At 55.7% G+C, this 21,603-nt stretch overlaps 2 protein-coding genes across 3 annotated transcripts; one reads left to right on the top strand and one right to left on the bottom strand.

The window, feature by feature from the left end:
- Nucleotides 1–255: 255 nt before the first annotated feature.
- On the top strand, nt 256–5,842 carry RCCD1 (RCC1 domain containing 1). Its single transcript, XM_073304606.1, has 7 exons — nt 256–521; nt 952–1,288; nt 1,606–1,727; nt 2,092–2,217; nt 2,555–2,713; nt 3,565–3,594; nt 3,780–5,842. The coding sequence occupies exons 1-7, from the start codon at nt 371–373 to the stop codon at nt 3,920–3,922; spliced, it is 1,068 nt and encodes a 355-aa protein (XP_073160707.1). The 5' UTR covers nt 256–370; the 3' UTR covers nt 3,923–5,842.
- Nucleotides 4,301–21,280, bottom strand: PRC1 (protein regulator of cytokinesis 1). 2 transcript variants are annotated; one of them, XM_073304604.1, is made up of 14 exons: nt 21,174–21,280; nt 15,843–15,975; nt 13,591–13,713; nt 12,917–13,147; nt 12,636–12,806; nt 12,255–12,404; nt 11,846–11,993; nt 11,509–11,645; nt 11,136–11,231; nt 10,711–10,857; nt 10,085–10,195; nt 9,449–9,553; nt 8,576–8,764; nt 4,301–6,210 (listed from the first exon to the last, which is right to left on the bottom strand). In XM_073304604.1, exons 1-14 carry the CDS (start codon nt 21,182–21,184, stop codon nt 6,133–6,135), a joined length of 1,830 nt encoding a protein of 609 aa, XP_073160705.1. In that variant the 5' UTR covers nt 21,185–21,280; the 3' UTR covers nt 4,301–6,132. The 2 variants fall into 2 exon arrangements, with proteins under 2 accessions (XP_073160705.1, XP_073160706.1); XM_073304605.1 differs by having other exon boundaries at nt 8,653–8,764.
- Between the last annotated feature and the right edge of the window lie 323 nt (nt 21,281–21,603).

Genomic DNA, 21,603 nt, shown 5'->3' with positions numbered 1-21,603 from the left:
GGAGCAGGGCTGGACCCCCAGGCTGGGGCCGGCCCCGCGTGAAGGAAGGTCCCTCCTTGTAACAGCGAGGGGACCCGGGGCTTCTCCTGGGGCTGCCCCAGCCAGGCTGCTCTCCTTTAACCGGGGTGGGGGGCTCAGCGGGGCTGGCCGGGGTCACCCCACGCTAGGGGCCGGGCTGGGCCAGAGGTTTCTAGTCCTGGCGGCTGGGGGGACGCGGGTGTCCTGGGGCTGAACAGCGCCGGGGTCGCACGTCACCTAAATGGATGGGGGAGGGGGAGACCTGGCCTCAGTTTCCCCATCTGGCAAAAGGGGCGGGGAGTTGTCACGTCATGTGACCGGAAGTCCCTCCCGCTCGCTGTGATTGGCTGCGATGGCGGATCCGGGTCCCCAGCGCGGCTGGTTCGTTTTCGGGTTTCGGGGCGTCGCGGAGCCTCCGGCCACCGGGGCCCGGCGCGTGGAGCCGGAGCCGGGCGGGATCCGCGTGGTGCGGCCCGCGTGGAGCTACACGGGCCTGGTGACGGGTGAGACCCGCGGGGGGGGGGGCCGCCCCAACCCCCCCCGGGGCCGCCCCCCCCGGCCGGTACCGCCCCCCCCCGGTACCGCCCCCAATTCGCTACCACCCCCCCGTACCGCCCCCCCCGGTGCCGCCCCCAATTCGCTACTGCCCCCCCCCGTACCGCCCCCAATTCGCTACTACCCCCCCCGGTGCCGCCCCCAATTCGCTACTGCCCCCCCCCGTACCGCCCCCCCCGGTACCGCCCCCAATTCGCTACCGCCCCCCCCGGTGCCGCCCCCAATTCGCTACTGCCCCCCCCCGTACCGCCCCCCCCGGTGCCGCCCCCAATTCGCTACTGCCCCCCCCGTACCGCCCCCCCCGGTGCCGCCCCCAATTCGCTACTACCCCCCCCGTACCGCCCCCCCCCGAACCCCGCCTGACCGCTCTCTCCGCAGGGCGCGGCCGCCTGGTGCTGCGGGGGCTGCTGGCGGGGCCGCTGCCCGGGCGCTGCCGGGACCTGCTCCCCTCCGAGAGCCACGTGCTTCTGCTGCGAGGGGCCGCGCTGGAGGCCTGGGCGCGGGGCGCGGGGCTGGGCGGGGGCCCCGCCTGGCGGCGGCGGCTGCACCCAGGGGAGACGGCCGGGCCCCTGCCCCTGGCCCCCGGCGGCTACGTGACCCCGCGGCCGCCCTTCCTGCACCCGCTGCCGCTGCCGGCCCGGAAGCTGGTGCTGGGCCACGAGCACGCGGCGCTGCTGGGCCCTACCGGGACCGTCTACACCTGGGGCTCCAGCAGGTGGGTGGGGAAGGAGACTGCGCTGCTGGGGGCTGGGTCAGAGGGGGGGAGGAGGAGGAGCGGGTCCCTATGGGGGGGTGCGAGGGGAAGACATGGGGTCATGTTGGCTCATCCCGGGGGGGAGGGGAGGATACATGGGGCAGGGTGGCTGGTCCCTATGCAGGGGGTGGGAGGGGCGAGGGAAGGACATGGGGTCATGGTGGCTCATCCCTGTGGAAGATACATGGGGTAGGGGTGGCTGGTCCCTCTGGGGGGGTTGCTGTGGGGAAGGGGCTGACCTCGAGAGCAGAAACGTGTCCCGTGTGTGTTCCCTGCAGACATGGGCAGCTCGGGCACGGGGGGCTGGAGCCAGTGTCGGAGCCCCGGCTCGTGGAGGCCTTGCATGGCGTGCCCATGGGGGACGTGGCAGCTGGAGGCTGGCATTCTGTCAGTGTCAGCGGTAAGGGCCATAGGGGTGGAATGGCCGCTCCCTGCGCCCAGGCCTGTTAGTAGCAACAGGGTGGGGGCTTGGTCAGTGGTGCCAAGGGGGTCTGGTCTTGGTCATGAGGGGGGAGCGGAGTTGGTGCTGTTTCCATCCCTGCTCCTGGGGAATGCTCGGCTGGGCCAAAGGGCCGCCCCACTCCGAACCACTTGAGGGGTGATGGTGGATTAGCTCCTGGGGGAGACACTACAGCGATGCACAAAGTTCTAGGGGGGAAGGGCTCTGAGGGCCCCTGCTTGCCCAGGAGCTGGAGCTCTGAATGCTCAGGGAGAAACACCTTGGTCCCAATCCTGTTCTCGGCTATCGCTTCTCTTTCTTCCAGAGGGAGGTGATCTCTATGCCTGGGGCTGGAACGAATCGGGGCAGCTGGCATTACCGTGCAAAGCACTGGCAGAAAAAAGGCCACCAGCCGCAGCCTCTGTCTCCCAGCATGAGGAACCTGGCGCAGGTGAGGAACCCTGCCACGTGGCACAGGCCCGAAGGCTGAGTCCTGGCTGGTGGGTGGAGGCTTAGAGAGCTGCTGCTGTTGGCCTTTCTTGGTTCTTATGGCAACTTGCCTTTTCTTGGCTGCTTGCCGGTGAGGCATTTGGGAACCCCTGGAGGCCCCATGCTTTTCCAAGGGGTCGCTCCAGCTCAGCCTGCCTGTGCCCCGGTGAGGGAAATCCCCTTGCGACAGCCTGGTTGCTCTTGCCTTGGGGAGGGTCAGACCCTTCCCAGCCAAAAGAGGCCATCTTCCTTGCTCTCCAGATCCACCACCTGAGCTGGATTTTGAATCCGTTTCCCAGGAGAGGCAGAGCTGAAATTGGTCAGTCCCAAGGCAGCACCGGGTGCTGAAGCAGGTGACTTCATTTCAATCCAGGCCTTCCCCGCTTTGCTGGATCTACCTGAGGGTTCAGAGGTCAGCAAGGTCAGCTGTGGTTCCCGCCACACTGCTGCTGTGACCCGTAAGTACAGGGGCTTGGGGCTGGTCAGCAAGGAGGGCAGTGGTGAAGTGTTGATTGTGTAGCTGGGATGGCTCTAAAGCAGGGGTGGGCACACTTGGGTTTCTGAAATTGTACGAAGAGCTGTACCTCCCCCCACAGCCAGGTGTGGCCCAGTCCTGCCCTCTATCCCATCCCCCCTTCTTCTCAGCCCCTGACAACCCCCCTGGGACTCCTGCCCCATCTACCCCTCCTCTCATTCCTGACTGCCCCCCTGGACCCCTATCCACACCCCTGCCCCCTTACCACACTGTCTGGAGCACCAGCTGGAGCCAGCCACACCACGGCACAGCACAGAGCACCGGCTCAGGCTGCAGCAGGAGAGTCCCGTGGGCTGTAGTTTGCCCACTGCTGCTCTGATGCCTTGTGCTGGTTTCAGCAATTCCCACCTGTCCTGGGGAAGGAGGCTGAGGTTGTCCCAGGGGCCTGGAGACTGGCTGCACTGAACAGGCCCAGGCTCCAGGGGAAGGATGGTCACCTCTGCTATATATTTATTAACTTGCTTGGCTCAACTGAAGGTGATGTTCCAATGTGAAATCTTGGGAGGGAACTTGCCCTGAATTAACACCCCCTCCCTCGAGGGAACTGACTGCGCAAGGCAGGTCTGCTGCACTCAGCTCCTTGGCCTGACTACGGGCATAAAGTAGTGTGTGTAACAGTCAGCCTGGGACCCAGGGGAGAAGCATACGCAGAAGCAAGTTCGACTGCCCCCCTGTGCTGTTTGTTGGACAAAACTTTGCCCTTGGCCCAAAACTGGGGGGAGGACAGACCTCTCTCCTGTGGCCCCCACAGCTGACTCTTGTCTTTGCTTACAGGGACAGGGGAGCTCTACACCTGGGGCTGGGGTAAGTGAGGATGGTGCACTGCTCTTCGGGCTTGTGAATGTAAATGCTCCTACAACAGAGTCCTCCCAGTCTCCAGCTGCCCAAGGCCCTGCATGAGAGAAGGCAGCGCCCTCCTGGGGCTGGGTGTTGCGGAATTGCTGCTGCAGGAGGTGGGGTGGATGTAGCAGCTGTGTTTTTGTCTGCAGGTAAATACGGGCAGCTTGGCCACACTGACACAGCCAGCTCTGACCAGCCAAGACAAGTGGGCTATTTCCCTGCAAACGGGCTCTCGGTGGAGGACGTGGTCTGTGGCCCATGGAACACTTACATCTGTGCAGTAGAGAAGTGAGAGCAGCTGAAAGGGCCAAGGGCTTTACAAAGGGTGGAGAAAGGCTTTGAGGCCTTAGCCCAGGACAGCATCCAGCCCACCCTGCAGCACTGTTGGGGAAGAGACTCAGCCACACGTGGGCTTAGAGCTGAACACATGGCTAGGGCAGAAAGTGATTTCCTTTTCACTGTGGGGGTTTGAATTGCCCCAGCCAGAGAACTCCAATCAATCATCTTTCCCTTGCTAAAAGCATGCTGCAGGTTTTCCTGGTGTTGCCTCCTATAACACTGCTGTGGTCCCACAGGCTGTGGGTTTGTAAAGGTGATAAGACCCTGAACAAGCATTCCTGCAAGGAGGAGCCTAGCTGCACTGCTCTCAACACAAGTACAGTACACCCTGTTGAAGAACTGCTGAATATATTTCCTCCAGAGCTGAACTGTACACTTAAAGGCACCATGAGTAACAAATTCATTCCACACTGTTCCCTCCCTACCAGCAAGGGGAGGCAAAGGTCAAAGGGGGTGGAGGAGGTTAAAATAGGCACTAGATAAGCAAATGCCTGAACAGAGAGATGCTGCAGTCAAACCGTACCATGCAGTTCCTGTCCCGCTAGCACAGAGCCATCTAAAACCCCCTCCCCACCATGGAGCAGTGTACAAAGAGCCCTAGCCCAGCCCCTGCAGGCCAGGGACAGTATGAGAATAAATAACCAAGCTGGGGGTGCTGTAGTGATAAGGTGCACAGTGGTTCATGATCAGGGATGCTATTTACAGAGCAGCACTCAGTGATGGGAACAGAAGTGCAAACAGGCAGAGCCCCACCTCCAGCATGCTCAGAGGAGTGGAAGGGTGCAGCTTGCTAGGGGAGCAGACTCTGGCAGTGGCCTAGATCAGCTCCCTAGGCTGGCTGGGAGGGTAAGTCCTAACCCCTGCTCTAGAAGCCAGTGCAGGGGGATTCCTGCCTGGGGCAGCCGGGCTGCTGCTCAACCCCAGGAGGCTTCAAGTCTGGGGTATGTGACATGCCCAGCTTGCATCAGTGTAACCACCCTGCCTGGGGCAGGTGTCAACAGGCCTGCTCCAGTTGCCAGAGAGACCACCTGTCACAGAGGTGAAGTGCCCCGGCTGACAAGCCAAGCTCTCCCAGCAGCACAGGTACAACACACTACACCCGCACAGCACTGTAAATGTGGGAAAAACCCTCAGAAACACAAAGCAGAGTCTAGCAGGCATGAGGTGTAATCAGCCAAGTCTCTCCGCAGCTCAGCTGCCTTTGTCTTTAGAAGGGCAGGCTGTGCTGGGAAAGTACCATCTGCTGAGCCAGGCTGCCTAGCCCCGAGTCAGTGCTGGTGAAGGGCTGCTGGCAGGGAATGCTGGGCCCCCAGGCCTGGCTCAAAGAGACATTCCAGACAGGGGGGTGAGGGTTTAGCACCCTAGTCCCTTTTTATGGATCATTGCCCAGACCCTCTTGCCCATGCCACCTTCAAGGCAGGATGAGACATGCACCTCAATCAGCTAGTCCAAGGCACTGGCCTCACCCCACCCAGCATATTAGCAGCAGGCAATAAGCCATTGCAGTTCTGGAGCCCTAGGCTCAGTGTTTCAACAGTGCACTTCAGGAAGGGTGGGCGCCAGGCTGACCCCTCTGCCGGGAAGCACTCGGGGGGAAGAGGTAAGCCTGCAGGGGAACAGATACTGAGTAAGATGCTGCTATGGGCGCCAGCAGCTCAGAGAGCGGCCCAGGCAGGCAACGCAGAGGGCAGCTGTGGGACGGGGGGAGGAAGAGGTTGCCAGTGGAGGCTCTGGCTGCCCCATGGGCCATGCAGTGGGTCCAGGGCTGCAGGGGCCGGTGTGCTGCAGTAGTGTATGACGAGCAGGGAGCCCCAGGCAGGAGCAGCCCAGCTCTTTCTAAAACATTGCATCTAACATAAAAACCTGAAAATCACTATAGTAAAACCCTTTTTAAAAAAAAGTCTCCCTCCCCCCCAGCTTGCTCCTGCCTCTCCCCACAGGGATGGCTGCCAGCAGGCCATGGGCCCTGCCATGGGCACACAGGAGCATTGTAGCATGTAGGGCCTGGCTAAAAATCCAACGTGGGGCACTTGCCGTTTTCACCGCCCGCCAAAGGGACGCACGCTCAGGCGCTGCATGTCCAGTCATGCTGTGCCAGAGCAGCGACCCAGCTGCAACTCTGAACAACTGGAACCTTCTGGCTGTGGCCTCACAGCAGCCTCCTCAGCAGTGGATGTTGGTGGTTGTGGAGTTCAGGATCCGGGAGCTGGTGTCAGATTTGGAAGCCTTTGAAAGTTCGCGCTGTTTAAAAAAAAAAGAAAAATGCAAATGAAGTGCCAGCTGAGGGGAGGGCAACACCCAGTGACAGGCAGCAGAGCCGGGCTGTGCACTTTGGGCCATGAAGGACGATGGAGTTCAAGCTCGCTGAGTTACTCTCCCACAGCCTGGCCAAGGTGGCTGCCTTGGCAGCACGTGCTGAGGGACTGTGGGTGCTGGTCACTCGAGAGGGGTGGGAAAAGGCAGCTTATGGTCAAGCAGCCAGGAGACATTTCGGGCCAGTAGCCCCCTCAAGCTAGAGCAGTGCCGGGTTGGTGCAGGCCAGGGGACACAAGAACAAACCATCTCCGCTCACTGCGGGCAGCTTCACTCAGCTGATACTGGGACTTCCTACCTGGATAACTGCTGACCCTGCCCCGAAAGAAGTCAGCTTATACTATAGCAAGCAGTACCAATTCCTGCAGAGCAGGCAGCGCTCCGGTTTGCTGAGAATTTGGGCTCTGTTGGAGCATCTGGAAAGCAAGCTGGTTTGTAAGACAGACCAAGGGGGGCAGGGGAGGAGTTGGTGTCAAGCACACCGGACTGTGTCACAATTCTGCCAGAGGGAACCCTGCTTCCTTTTGGTCCAGCCACAAGTTACTAGTCTCGGTGACCACGGGTGCCTCGATCCCTGTATCCCAGACCCCCTTGGGAAGCCACAATGTTAGGGTCAGGAGCCATTGTGGGCGCTGGCCATGAATGCAACTTTTGGGCCGGAGTTCTCAGCAAGCAAGCTGGACACATGGAACTCTGCTCCATGGCCCTGACTTTTGCTGCCATGAGTTGGGGGTGCTTATGGCCTTCCCCCTGATTAGACAAGGCCAGGCTAGAGGGCAGGGGGAGCTTGCAGGAGCAGCTGGTTGTTGCAGCAGGGAGGATTCCTGGCCCAGCAGAAGGAGAGCTGCGTTGGGCCTTCTCAGCAGCAGGCCCCTCTGGCAGGTGCCCAGCAGCTGGGGGAGGTTGGAGTGGTTTGCAGCTCAGCAGTTCTTCCCAGGGTCCACTTACCCTGCCTGGCCAAGAACCTTCACCTGCCCTAGGCCTTTCACCAGCCTGCTGTTGAGGAACTTAGGTGAGGTTAATAATTCAGGCCTCCACAAGCCATGGGCCCCTGGGGTCAGCCTAACTCCCTGCCTCAGGGCTTGCTGTGAGTAGGGTCAGGGTCAGACAGGCCAGCACAAAGTGACACAGGCAACAGTCCTAGCCCATCGCAGGAGACAGGCCCTGCCTCACTAGGGCTTTCTCCGGACAGCGTCTCCTGCCCTGTGCCAGCCAGCAAAAAGTCAGTGCCACAAGCTGGCAGATCCCAGGTGGGAGCGCTGAGCTGCCAGGTGCTTTGGGAACAGGATAAGGAAGGCTGGCCTGAGGAGCTTGGCCCATCCAACATACTTCAGAGAGGCCAGGCAGAGAAGGAACAAGGATGCAGCAGGCAAGCCCTGAGCTGAGTAGGGTGTGCTCCTAGACAGGAGCATCAGCACATCACCACCAACTCCAGCTGCAGAGGAAGTGCCAGAGGAGTCAATGCTTCTGCCATAGCTGTATTTTCTACAGGCTCAATGGACTGGGGGATGGACCCTGCCCCCTAGTCTTACTCAGCTTCACTCACTTCTCCTTTGGATGCAAGTGGGAGGGGCACCGAACAGCCAACCGCTGCTCTGGCTGCTTCAGCCTGATCTGATCTGATCCAAAAGGTTTTAACCGGGTGCTGAGGACAGGTGAATGGCATGAAAGAGGTGGCAGCCCCAGGCTGATGGCAGGCAGGCAGTAAGTGGACATCCAGCTGAAGCCCACCCCGACACCACCCAAGATGAATAGAAATAGAGCCTTCGAGGCTATGGCCCTGCGCAGGAGATCTGGCTACAGAGCCAGGCTCTGCTGCCAACTCCTGAGACACCTGGGATAAGCCAGTGACTGTGCCTCAGTTCCCCATCTGTATTATGGGGCACAAACCCCTCCTCCGGGGCGTGGCAAGGCTCCCGCACACAGGGCCAGGCCAAGGAAGTTCTTCGTGAGAGATCAGAGACAGCATTCATTGCCAGGTGCGTGTGCGCTTGATGGCCAGTTCCCACTTGGGTCCCTCAGCCAGAAGCAGGAGCGAAGCATTATTGGAACCACACAGAATGGCAGGGCCAGGCCTCCGGGACTGCCTTCATAGCTAAAGTCACAGGAGTTAGAGCCCAGGCTGGCTCGCTAAGGCAGCTATGGATGGCTGTCGCTGAGTGGCAGGAAGATGGGCTCTGAACACGGAGCAGAGGTGAGGCATGCTGTGCCTCCTGGAGTGCATCTGGTGCACAGGGATCCCCTCCCTGACTGTGCTGCCCAGACTGGATTGTGTTTATAAGAGGTGAATTACCGCAAACTCAGAATAGGTGCTGGCAACAGAGTTAATGCTGTAGTTACGCTGGGCAGGGGCTGTGGGGGTGCACCCACCGCTCAGGGTGGTTCCATTCAACTGGGACATGTTCTCTTTGTTCCGTTCTGCTTGTGCCGTGCGAGGGGGCTTCGTGGCCACGCGGCTGGGGGTCCGAGCTGGCTGGCCGAACTAGAGAGAAGGAAGCACTGATGGTTAGGACAGACATGAATAGAACATGGCAAGTACAGTAGTGCTGGCTTTGTTTCCCTTCCCAGTATCACCAAGCCAAAGGGATCCCCTGTGTCAGGGCTTGGAGCTCTGTGCTGGAACTCAGCTTTAAGTCCTGCCTTTTCCAGCTTCAGCCAGTCCCAGGGGCAACCCTGCTGGGGCAGATCCCATCAGAGTCTGAGCTAAGGCACCGAAGCCAGCTACCAAACAATGCAGAGTGATGGAAATGCGCCATAAGGACTGCAGACATATATTCTGAATGTTATGGGCTCTCACACTGCCCAGAGCAGTGCTGGTCCTAGGGCATCAGGCCCTACAGGAGCTTTACCTATCGCATTGGCAGCTTGCAGCTGACCACGGAATTTCCTTTAAACAAAGAAGCCCCTCCCCCAGCAAGAGCACCACGGGGCTCGGCAGCTCAGCAGGGCAGGGACTGCAGCTCAGTACGTACGCTGAGGGGAGCAACAGCCACTGAGGCAGCCAGAACTGCACATGGGAGAAGTTATTTTATACCTGCCCCCTCCACCCCAAGCTCACACACCCTCTGCCCAGTACTTAACCCTCTCCTGGGGCCTGTGCCTAGAAGAGCAGAGCTCCCTGGGGCACGGCACTGGGGTGCTGGAGCGAGAGACAGCACGCGCTTACCTTGCCTCCGGAGGGCGGTGGGCGGGATGCCGGGGAGGGGAAGAGCGTCCCCCCAAAGGCGGAACGGAGTGTGCTGTTGGGAGTGGCACAGGAAGTTGCATTGAGCTGAAGGCAAAGCAGAAGTAGTTAGTGGTGGAGGCCCAGAGGCCCATGCAGGGAAGTCCTTGGAAAGGAGGCCCATTTCCCTTTAATGGCGCCCCCCCATGTGGTAACCAGGGCATCAGTGGGGGGCGGGGGGGTAAGTCTCAGTTCAGCAACATCCACTGGGAGAATCCCAGCACACATGGCAGCTTTCCAGGGAAGGCTGTGGACAGAGCCCTCAGTGCTGGTGGGAGGGCTGCAGTCACTCCTCGGGGCAGGAGGTTATGGACAGCTCTCTGGCTGCCATCAGCAAGGTCCTGCTCCTCTGGCCCCTTTATGGAGCCATAGCATTCCCAAGGGGCCTGACACAGGCAGCATTCTGTGCCATGGCTCTGGAGAGGCCAACCACTGGCAGCTCAGCAAGCACCGTTTTACTCCTACCACTCGAAGATGCCCAAGAACCGGGCTCCTTTAAGGAACACCAAGCTTGATACTTCTCCCAGCAAAGCAGCTGGGGTTTGCTGCTGTGCCAAGCTGGCAGCAGGTCTCATTTACCTTCCTCACTTTGCCAGGTGTGTTGGCTCCTAGGACCCGCCGCTTGCTGGGTGTCCTCGGGGCAGTACCATATAACATCTCCTCCTCGATCTGACGACTCTTCTTCAGTTGCTACACAAGAGAGACACGTAGAGCTGGGCCTGGGTGAGGGCCATTGGAGAGGTGTGCACCAGCCCCAGGGATTCAGACAGTTACCTGCTCAAGAGCATCGAGGGCCAACTAAAGCCCAGCAATGCGGCACATCATAGGGCCAGCGAGGGGAAAGCACTGAGCAAATCCCACGCAGCAGCACCTCACCCCTGCTTGCTGGAAGGCAGTGCAGGACGGGAGGACAGATGCCAGGCACTTGATGGCACAGCTATGAATTAAGAGTTACCAAATCCCAGCTTACCGGCATCCAGGGAGAAGGAGCACAGTACGTGCTGGCCGAAGCCTGTGGGAGATGCTGATGCCATTAGCTTTGGCCACATGCAGACGAAGTGGCAAAGCTCTCTCCGCCCGAGAAGAGCAGTGAGAGGTTTGCCCACCCTGGCTCAGGCAGTGGGAAAGGGCCTGTCCCAGTGGCAGTGGAGAACACACCTGGCCCCCTCCTGGTGGGACTTCACTCTGTTCAGCTCTGCACTCACCCGTTCCTGCTTCTCCCTCTCTTTCTCCAGCCGATGTAGCTGCCATTGCTCGCTCACGTATTCCATGAACCGCTGCCCATTCACCAAGAAGGCGTCCTCATGCTCCCGTTCCCAGGCCTCAATTCGAACTTTCAGCTCCTCCTCCAGCTGGGTGGAGAGAGACAGTGAATGACTGCAGCAGAGCAGATCAGGCTGCAGTGACCCTAGCAGGCTGCCCCATCCAGCCTGGGATTTCCCAGAACCCATGACCTGCTTGGTCAGAGAGCCCTGCTTTATGCTGCCAACCAGCCCACAGGGTTGCAAGCCTCAGTGATGGCATGCCAAGCCCACACCTGCCTCCCCATAAGCCTTGTGTTCAATAGCAGGCTGTGGTGTTCAGCTCCCATAGGCTGACAGGAGGGCCACCACCCCAGAGCAGCACGTACCTTGGGGAGAGTCTTCTGCAGTTTCGCTCGCTGCTTCTCTTCCTTCAGGAGGTTGCCCCCTCGGTTAGCAAAGCGACTTGGGTCTGTTGCTTTTCTCTAATGCACAGAAGGCCAATGATGAGGGAACCAAGCAGAGAGTTCACATCCCGACATGCCCACCTATGTCTCCGAGATGCCCTCCCACCCTGCCTGCAGTACCGCACTCAATCTCTCTTTGCCAGGCCACCCTCCAGTGAGATCCCCACATGCCCCCACCCCCCAGGTCACACTGCCCATCTCCCCACATTTTGCCTTGTGGGCACCCTGGCCTTTCTCAGCCCCCAGCACGCCTTAGAGCTAGGGTCAGTTTGTATGCTCCCTGCAGGGACAATACCTCCAACTCCAGGAAAAGCCTCCAGTTTTCCTCCCATTTCTGAACAGCTTCAAAGAGCTCTTTGTGTGTCTTGTAATAATGCTTCACACGCTCCAGCTCAGTGTCGTGGCGCTGCAGCAGGGCCTCAGTGCAGTCCTCTGCAAAGAGATGGAGAGCAGAGTCACGGGGTACAAACACCAGGGATCCCAAACTCAGCAATGGGGCAGCAGCAGGCCAGGCTGTTGAATGGGAAGAGCACCCTGCGTGCCTTCAGCTTGGCTTCTGCACAGCTCCCTATGGGGCAGACAGAAAAACCAAGACCCAGCCCCAGGCCCCGACCTGGAAACCCCATACGCACCCTCGTAGTAAGGGGCAAAAGCCTGTCTCTGCTCAGTGCCATAAAAGCATTTGTCCCAGTAAGTGGCCAGCTCTGCTCTGATTGCTTCAATCACAGTCTTCATGTTCTGCAGCTTCAGCTCCTCCAGGCGGTCCACCTCGAACTGCAGCTAGAGACCAGAACATAGCAGGGAAATCCCTGGACGTCAGGGCACAGCAGTACAGGGAGGGGGTTTTACTGGATGCTTCAGGGAGAACCAGCCTGGAGCGGCTGGGGATCATTCCTGGTCCCAGGCAGCACAAGCCATCCTAGAACACAAGAGCCCCCAGGCACTAGCATCCATGGCCAGCTCTCAGAGGCAAGGCTTGCATCCCTCCCTTTATGCTAAGCAGCAGCCCCCTATGGCTCAGACCGGGCAAGATTTCCTTACAGCTTTCCTGGTTTTGGCTCTGGATCCGGTCATGTACGGGGCAAAGGATTCTCTCTCCTCCGCAGGCACCTGCAGCCTGTCCCAGAGCTCCACAATTCTGGAGCGCAGCTCACCGCAGACAGCTTCATTTAAAGCTCTCCGGGCCTCCAGCTAGAGCAGGGAAAGCAGAGGGTCAGCATTGCGCAGCTAGCAGGGGTAGCTCACTTCTGTTCAAGGGGGACTCATCAGAAGTACCTGCTCACTGCAAAGGCAAGAGCCCCCACGCCCCTTCAACTGTCCCCATTACAAGCCCTTTTCACCAGTGCCAGGACCATTTTACTGGAGCCATGCACTAAGAATCGCCCTACAGCCTGGAAGACTTCATACCACTGTTCTCCATACCTGCTGCAGCAGCTCTTTAAGAGCAGCAATGTTCTCCATAGATAGGCAGAAGGCGTCCTCATCCTCACACACCACATCCCGCTCGAAGCTGGTGTCAGGGACGTGATCCAGCTCCTCCATACACAGTATGATCTGCCGCTTGACGCTGACAAACTCCTCTCTCCTGCGCCCCTGGAGGCAGAAAGCAACAGTGCTAGAGGCCAGGAAGCATCAGGCCACAGAGGTTTCTTGCGCTCTCGGACACACATACATACACCCCCCGCCCCACACACACCCCAGACCTTCTCAGCAGCCAGTGCTGCCAGGTGGCGTCTGAAACGGTCGAGCTCCTCCAGGCTGGGCACAGAGTTGCTGTCGATGCTGTAGGGGGTCATGCAGAGAAGGTCACACAAGTCTTGGTCGCGTTCTTGCAGCGTTTTCAGCTCCTGCTTTCTCTCTCTCTTCTGCTTCAGCATCACTTCCAAGCGGGTGCGCAAGTCCTTCTCCAGCTGCAGAATGGTGCTCTCCTCCTCCTGAGAGAGCACAAGACATCAGCACTGCTCTGTACAGCAGCTCTAGCCAACGTGCATTGACCTGGTTAGTTTCTAGCTGACAGGGCAAGACAGAAGGCCTTTATCCTCCCTGGATTCAGTTCAGAGCTAGTCCACCCATGGGCAAGCACTCCAGCAGGACAGCCCTTCCACAGACAAAGTAGATTGGCTGCGAGAAGCCAGGTCTGCAGCATGAGCCTGTGCCACCTCCACTCAGCCTGCAAGACCCTCTTGGTGGTCCAGAGCTCTGTGCTCCCTACGGCTCACTGATGAGCTCTAAGGAGACAGACTTTGGGAAAAAGCCAGTTTCTCCTGTGAGCAGAGGCTCTGCATGAGGCACCGGGGTGAGGACTAAGCCAGTAGAAGACAGTGTTACTAGACTGGATGGACAGGAGGGAGTCTCAGGGCCAGGCCTCGGAACTCACCTCAAATGGATCCAGCTGGAGCTCCTTGCAGAGAGTGTCCAGTTCCTTGCGACACATAGCAATGCTTTTCAGGAGACGATCCTTCAGGTTCTCCTCCTCAGCAACCATCATGTCCAGCAGACCCTGCAGCAGAGCGACAGTTAGCGTTGGCCCTAGAGGAGCAGTGGAGGATGTGTGGGAGAGCCAGAGAGGAGTGAATACCCTAAGCCTGGTGTCAGGAGGTTTGGAGCAGAGCCCACTCACACCCCTGAAAGGCTGTGTAATGCTAAAGAGTAGCCTCTGGGCGTGCTGGGCATAGAGCACAGTGCCCACTGCATGGACTGGAGTGAGATGTTTTACAAGGGGCACAAGAGACAGAGAAGTGAAATGCCAGGGCAGAGCTGCAGCAAGATCCCCCAATCCCTGTGCCCTGGTGAAGCAAAGAGACAAACACTGGATAGGGCTACATCTGCAGTCTGCTAGGAAGGACTGCCTCAGGGGCCGAGAGACAGGACTGTTAGTCTGAAGGGTCCCGACAGGGATTTTAAGGCACCCAAGCCATGAAGATCAGAACGTGAGGGCGACAGAAGCTGTGCAACAGGGGGTCTGGGCCTCTCTCCCAGAATGGGACAGGAGAGGAGAATAGTCTGCAATGTGATGGAGCAGGTACACAGCCCTAGGGGAGACGCTCTCTGTCCTGCTCTCCCACAGCCCTGAATGTTTCATGCCTGCCTTCCACCTTGCTCAGAGCCCCCTGGCCTGGGGAGTGGGTCCATTTTCCCACTGGGCACTGGCCATCTCAGTAACCCAGGGGAGGGGTGTGGGAGTCACCGAGTATCATTCCTGGACTCCAGATTGATCATCTGTGAAATGGGAATGGTACTTACAAGGCTTGAGAAACCCACTCGCCACAGGGGAGAGTATCTGGAGCAGCTGAAGTGAAGCAGAAAGGGGCAGTGGCTAACTCAAAAGAAGCAGAGGAGGAAGATTATCTGAGGGGAAAGGAGAATAGAGGAGGAGAGGGGAGAACTCTATGCAAGGGGAAGCCAGGGCGAGGGAAGAGCAGCGCAGGAAGAGGTAAGACGTATGGTGGCAGAGGAGGAAGAAGCAGAGTTCAGACAGAAGGTCCAAGAGCCAGGAAACAACAGAAAGCGGTTCAGGCTAATTCCAAGGAACAGGCTGTTGTGTGCATCTTTTGCAGGGTGTGGGGGCTAGGGCTTTGCAGGAGTTTGGACCCTGTCTAGTAGGCCTAGCAGGCACTGGGTACATTTTTCAAGCCTTGTACTTACCATCTTTGTGAAACGTTTTCAGAGTTTTGGATGAAGACAATCGTAGGTGCCAGGGCATAGTTACAGGAGGACAAGAGCCGTGGGCACATTAGAGAAGCCAGCTATCCGGGAGCAATGCACACCTTTGGAGAGTAAGGGGCCATGTATGGCCCTGGGACCCAGAATAAGAGAAGCCAGGAAGATGGCTCTTGGGTGCTCTGGATCCGTCCTGGACGATAGCCAGCTGTTTCCACTGCCTCCCTCCAAGCAGGCCCTTCCAAAAGGGATATTTTTATCTGCCACTGGATGGCAGAGGTGTGGGTTTAGCACATGCATGGATTAGAAATAGATGGTCAGCAGCAGGAGGAGGAAAACTAGTCATCTATAGGGCAGGAAGGTAAGGGGGCTGGAATGGTTAGGTCCTATACTCTGCTGAAGACAGAGCTGGAAGGGACCCAAACAGATCTGCTGGTCATGCTAGAGCCTACACCCAGGATTGGACGTGATTGGGCAGGGCTCTCCTGTATCATGCTGAGGAATACAGGGAGGCTGAAAGCCTGATACAATGACCTCTGGGCCACCCAAGTAGAACAGAGCTGGCCAGCAGGAACTGTTCAGAGCAGGGTAGGTTCTCACTAGTTGGCAGAGTCAATTCCCCTTCCAGACTGGCCAGTGCCGACTGCCTCTTTGCTAAGTAGCTGCAGTCAGCAGCACATAGTGGGGAAGTCATCAGATTTTCTGCAGTATCCATTGTATTTCTCCAGGCTCATGATTTTGAGGAGAGGCAGAGTAAGTCTAGCCAGAATAGAGCTCTCCTGAACTGCCAGGAAAGACCTAAAGAGAAAACACCAATCTTGCCCTCCTTCCCCACCAGTGTCTCCCTGCCCAAGATAGGGCAGCTGCTTCCCTGCAGGCTGCTGGGGTCAGGTGGTACACACCTCGAGTTCATTCATCCCGTACAGTGTCTGGATACAGAGCAAACGCGCTAGAGGGAAAAGTACTCACCTTGATGTGCTTCTTCACCACTTCTGTTCGTTGCAGTCGCTGCTCCTCAGGGATCCCAATCTCCTCCCAGATATCCCGAAGGTGACCCAGCGCTTTGTTCAGACATGCCACGGACTCTGCAGCCAGCACCTCGCTGAGGGAGGCAGGAGGGACAGTTGTAAAACACTTCCATCACAATCACTTCGCTTCAGCTTCACTGAAGAGGCGAGTACTAGTTTTTAGTCTCCTAGGAGATGGAATTGAGGGTTGAGTTTCAAAACATCTATTTGGACAAACTTGTTTGCATTCCTTTGGATAAGTTGTAAAAAGAGCTACTCTATTGCTGATGCGGCTGGAATTTGGAAAGACTCACGCAACAAAAATTCAAGCTGTGAGGAAGCAGAGGGATCAAGCACTTCACTTTCTCGCCAATATTCTCAACGCAAAGTACTAAGATATTATTCTTTAGTGTTGGTATTACCACAGCACCTAAGAGCCCCAGTCCCGGGCCAGGCACTGTACAAACACACAACAAAGAGACACTCCCTGCCCCAAGGAGCTTTAAGATGCCTAATGGATGAAAAAGAAGATGCTGTTATGACATGCACATATAACAATCACCCACTGCTCATTGCCAGCCATAGTAAATTTCAGGGCTGGAAGCAAACCACTCAGCTAATTATGCATTTGCTGCCAAAGCATTGAAGAAATTCACATGACAGTTTGCTCAAGTGCTAAACCAGCTTTTGACAGCACTATCCTCTTCTGCAGAAGCAGAGAGAACACTTTCTTTCATTTGTATGAGTTCATTCAAAGTCGAGAAACTGACTGAGAATTTAAAGTTTGTTTTCCCCCTTCAACCTATGAATAAAAGTGAGGTGAGGGGATGAGATCTATCAGTTCTAAGAACTTGAAGGACATGATGTCCAGACACAGTCAGTTCAATTCATTAACTACAGTGACTCCCTCCTTTGGTCATAGAGTCAAAGTTTCTAGCCAGAAGCGACCACTAGATCATCTAGTCTGACCTCCTGTGTAACGCAGGCCCTTACATTTCACCCAGTCACCCCGACTGGGCCCAGTAACTTGTGTTTGGCAAATGCATGTTCCAGAAAGGCTCCAGTATGGATTGGAAGCCATCAAGAGATAGAGAATCCACTGCTGTCATTGGGAGTTTGGTCCAAGGGTTAATCACCCTCCCTGTTGAACATTTGTATCTAATTTGAATTCAGCTTCCAGCTATGGGCTCTTCTTTGAGCTGCGTCCCTATAGGTGTTCCACTAGGGAGACACATTTCAAAGAACCACCGTTACTGCACAGGGTGAGGAACCCTTTCTCCTCTTGTTCTGCTTGTCTCCTTGAGGTGAAAGATCTCTAAGTGCTCAGTATTTTCTCCCAGGGAAGGTCCTTATACACAGTAATCAAGTCACTTTTCAGTCTTTTTGATAAACTAAACATATTGAGCTCCAAGTCCCTCACTGAAGGGCATTTTCTCCAGCCCTGAAATAATTTTTCTGGTTCTTCACACACTCTGTCCCATTTTTCAACACCTCTTTAAAAATTTGGAAGTGCACATAATATTCCAGTACTGGTCTCACCAATGCTACATACAGGGGTAAAAATCACCTCCCTATTCCCCTGTTTACACATCCAATGACTGCATTAACCCTTGGTGCATGGGTAGTTCATGTTGAGTTGCTCATCCAGTAGGACCCAAATCCTTTTCAGAATTACTGCTCTCCAGGATACAGGCCCCATTCTGTAGGTGTGCCTGGCATTCGTGTTCCTGGATGGATAACTTTACATTTGGCTGTATTAACACACATTTTGTTTGCAGATCACTGTTTGGCTGCCCTGTCCTCAACATTAGTTATCACCCCACCAATCTGTCTCATCTGCTAATTTTATCAGCAGTGATTTTATATTTACCTCCAGATCACTGATGAAAGTGCTGAATAGTATTGGGCTTAGTACTTATCCACATAGAACCCCACTAGAAACATCCCCATTCAATGATGATTCCCCATTTAGGACTACTTTGAGATCTGTCAGTTCTCCAGTTCTTAATCTATTTCATGTATGTTTTACTGATATTGCATAGTGCTTTACTTTTTTTTTTTTTTTTAAACCGGGATGTTGTATGGTACTAACTCAATGTCTTCAAAAGTCTAAATTGACAAGTAACCTCAAAGAATGAAAGCAAGTGTGTTTGGCAAGGCCTATTTTTCATAAAACCATGTTGACTAGCATTATAGAATCACAGGACTAGATGACCTCTCGAGGTCCCTTCCAGTCCAGTCTCCTGCACTCATGGCAGGACTAAATATTATCTAGACCATCCCTGACAGGTGTTTGTCTAACCTGCTCTTAAAAATCTCCAATTGGAGATTCCACAACCTCCCTGGGCAATATATTCCAGTGCTTAACCACCCTGAGAGTTAGGAAACTTTTCCTAATGTCCAACCTAAACCTCCCTTGCTGCAATTTAAGCCCATTGCTTCTTGTCCTATCCTCATAGGTTAAGAAGAAGAACAATTCTGTAGTGGTAAACACCCATTTTTTTCATGCTTTGTGTGTATAAAAAGATCTTCTATACTTTCCACAGTATGCATCCGATGAAGTGAGCTGTAGCTCACGAAAGCTTATGCTCAAATAAATTGGTTAGTCTCTAAGGTGCCACAAGTACTCCTTTTCTTTTTGCGAATTCTTCTCATGTCTTGTTTCCAACACTCCTGCTAATACATCCCAGAATGATGTTCGCTTTTTTTGCCTTTAGTTACCAGTGGACTGAAAAGTTCTACTTCATCCTCCTAGGATACTAGTACATCATTCTGCTTCATGAAAAGTACTTCATCATCCTGCAGATCCTGTACTTGAAGATAAAAGGGACTTGCTGAGTATTTGATAAGTCAACATTTCTATCTATGAATGCGTCTCTCTTCCCTTGGTCACAAATTGTCAGTCCACTTCTTTGGTTCCTTCTTTCCAATTCTCTTATGGATGATCCTTCTCCTGGTGGCAATTATTTCTGAATCCGGCTGTCTAAGAAGTCTTTGCTTGGATGCTACGCGCATTGAAATTTGCTCTCTCACATCATGTTTTCTCCACCAGAACTCTCTTTCTGGCAGAGAAGCAGGCAGAGCACATCCAAGGCATGTCACAGCAGTTTTGCATTCATTGTCCAGATCTTCACTACTTAGTGTGGAGCCATACCTGAAAGAGAAGGAACCACATTTCCTCCCCAACTCCCTTATTTGCTGCTCCTGTTCTGCTCAGGAGTTTGCCTGGAAACTGACAAGTCCTGAACCTCACTGCTCAGCTCCATCCCCTTGCTACCAGGGAGGGATAAACCACTTAGACTTCAAAAACCAGGGCTGGTCATAGACCCAAGGGTCCCAGCCACAAATAACACTCTCATAGGGCTTGTTTAGGGACCCAGAGGCCAGCCACAATACCCTCATGGAGAACAAAATAGACCAAACACCATTGCCCAGGTGTCTTATCTTCAAGTACAGGATCTGCAGCTACACCCTCTTGTTATAAATATAAAGGGAAGGGTAACCACCTTTCTCTATACAGTACTATAAAATCCCTCCTGGCCAGAGACAAAACCCTTTCACCTGTAAAGGGTTAAGAAGCTAAGGTAACCTAGCTGGCACCTGACCCAAAATAACCAATGAGAGGACAAGAATCTTTCAAATGGGGTGGGGGGAAACAAAGGGTCTGTTTGTATGATGCTTTTGCTGGGAAGAGATCAGGAAGGCAGCCTCAGAACTTCTGTTAAGTTAGTAAGTAATCTAGCTAGAAATGCGTTAGATTTCCTTTTGTTTAATGGCTGGTAAAATAAGCTGTGCTGAATGGAATGTATATTCCTGCCTTTGTGTCTTTTTGTAGCTTAAGGTTTTGAATCCGATTACCCTGTACGGTATTTACCATCCTGATTTTACAGAGGTGATTCTTTTACCTTTTCTTTAATTAAAATTCTTCTTTTAAGAACCTAATTAATTTTTCATTGTTCTTAAGATCCAAGGGTTTGGGTCTGTGTTCACCTGTACAAATTGGTGAGGATTCTTATCAAGCCTTCCCCAGGAAAGGGGGTGCAGGGTTTGGGGGAAGATGTCTCCAAGTGGTCTCTTTCCCTGTTCTTTGTTTAAAACGCTTGGTGGTGGCAGCGTACTGTTCAAGGACAAGGCAAAGTTTGTACCTTGGGGAAGTTTTTAACCTAAGCTGGTAAAAATAAGCTTAGGGGGTCTTGCATGCAGGTCCCCACATCTGTACCCTAGAGTTCAGCGGGGGGAAGGAACCTTAACACCTCCAAAACACGCTTATTTATTAAATCAGTTTTAAATGCAAAACATGTTTTGATAAGAAAAAAATAAGTTTATGTTCCCAGTACGTTTAAGATAATTTCTCTTAATTAACAAAAAGAGATTTTAAAATGCTGTTTTGTGCATTTTTAATTGAATTCCAGTGTTCATCCAAATGTCACAAGCAAATAAAATCTTCACCTGGTCAGTGTCATTCACCATTTTCTAACAGATTTAAAAATGAAGAATCTGAATAACTATTATATAATTGCCTAAGTATTTATAGCCCCCATAAGAACAGGAGCATAATCATAAGAAGGGTTATACTGGGCCTGACCAAGGGTCCATCTAGCCCTGTATCCGGTCTTCGGACAGCGGCCAAGGCCAGATGCTTCGGAGGGAATGAAAAGAACAGGCCCTCATCAAGCGATTCAGCCTCTATCCTCAAGTCCCAGCACCTGGCAGGCGGAAGCTCAGGGAGCCCAGAGCATGGTGCTGCATCCCGGACCACCTTGGCTGGTGGACCTTATACTCCGGGAACTTCCCGGATTCTTTTTTGAGCCCATATGTACCTGTGGCCTCCACAGCATCCCCTGGCAAGGAGTTCCACAGGTCGCCTGGGCCTGGGCGAAGAAATACTGCCTTGTGTTTGCTGCCTGTTAATTTCGTGGGGGGGGGGCTGGTCTTGTGTTGTGAGGCGGAGTAAATAACGGGCAGCGCCTCCCCCCGCCCCCATCGCCGCGGCCGCGGCCGGCCCGGGGCGGGAGGGCCCCAGTCTCTCCCATCGCGCCCAGGGGGCCGAGCCCCCGAGGGCTCCCGCAGGGCTGGGCCCGGGCGCTGGCGGCGGCCCGGGTCACTCGCCGGCCCCGTCCCAGGGGCCCCCACGCGGGCGCCCGGCCGACGGGCTCGGGGACCCGCCACGGCCGGGGCAGGCGGAGCCCGCGTCCCCGCTCGCGGGGCCGGCCCTGGGCGGCGGGGCGAGACCCCGGACCGGACCGGACCGGGCGAGACCCCACCCCGGACCGGACCGGACCCGCCCCCTCACCTCTTCCTCATGGCGGCGGCGCTCCCGGCCCCTCGCTCCGCTCCGCGCCCTCCGCCGCGAGCCGCCCGCCGACTCCGGCCGTCCTGATTCAAACTCCCCTCCCTGGCCAGCGCATTGGCTGCCGGGCTGCCCTACGTCACGACAAGCCCCGCCTACAACCGCCGCTACGGCCCCGCCCCCGGGCAACCCTGCCGCCGGCAAACCGCGTCCCTCGCCCCGCCCCGCGGCGATCCCAACCAATAACCAGGAAGCTCCCCAGCGCCGTCAGCCAATGAAGACGCAGTGACGAAGCGAGGCCGGACCCCCGCAGCGAGGAGGCGGGCCTGCGGCAAGCTGGGAGCCGTCCGCGCAACGTGATCACGTGGCCGTCCAGCCCCGCCCCTCCCAGGCACGCGGTGCGGGATCTCTCGTTGCCCCCCCCGTCAGGCAC

This window comes from Lepidochelys kempii, chromosome 10 (assembly GCF_965140265.1).
Source record: "Lepidochelys kempii isolate rLepKem1 chromosome 10, rLepKem1.hap2, whole genome shotgun sequence".
Classification (NCBI taxonomy): domain Eukaryota; kingdom Metazoa; phylum Chordata; order Testudines; family Cheloniidae; genus Lepidochelys; species Lepidochelys kempii.
This window is presented reverse-complemented; position numbering and strand designations above follow the sequence as displayed.

What these genes read in the sequence shown, in the direction of transcription:
- PRC1 (XM_073304604.1), bottom strand. An exon ending in TCCAGCTGGATCCATTTGAG is followed by an intron (nt 13,148 to 13,590) that starts GTGAGTTCCGAG and finishes GTGCTCTCTCAG; the next exon opens with GAGGAGGAGAGCACCATTCT. An exon ending in TGCAGAAGACTCTCCCCAAG is followed by an intron (nt 10,858 to 11,135) that starts GTACGTGCTGCT and finishes CTCTCCACCCAG; the next exon opens with CTGGAGGAGGAGCTGAAAGT.
- RCCD1 (XM_073304606.1), top strand. Translation starts at nt 371, where the DNA reads ATGGCGGATCCGGGTCCCCAGCGCGGCTGGTTCGTTTTCGGGTTTCGG. An exon ending in TACACCTGGGGCTCCAGCAG is followed by an intron (nt 1,289 to 1,605) that starts GTGGGTGGGGAA and finishes TGTTCCCTGCAG; the next exon opens with ACATGGGCAGCTCGGGCACG. An exon ending in GCATTCTGTCAGTGTCAGCG is followed by an intron (nt 1,728 to 2,091) that starts GTAAGGGCCATA and finishes TCTTTCTTCCAG; the next exon opens with AGGGAGGTGATCTCTATGCC.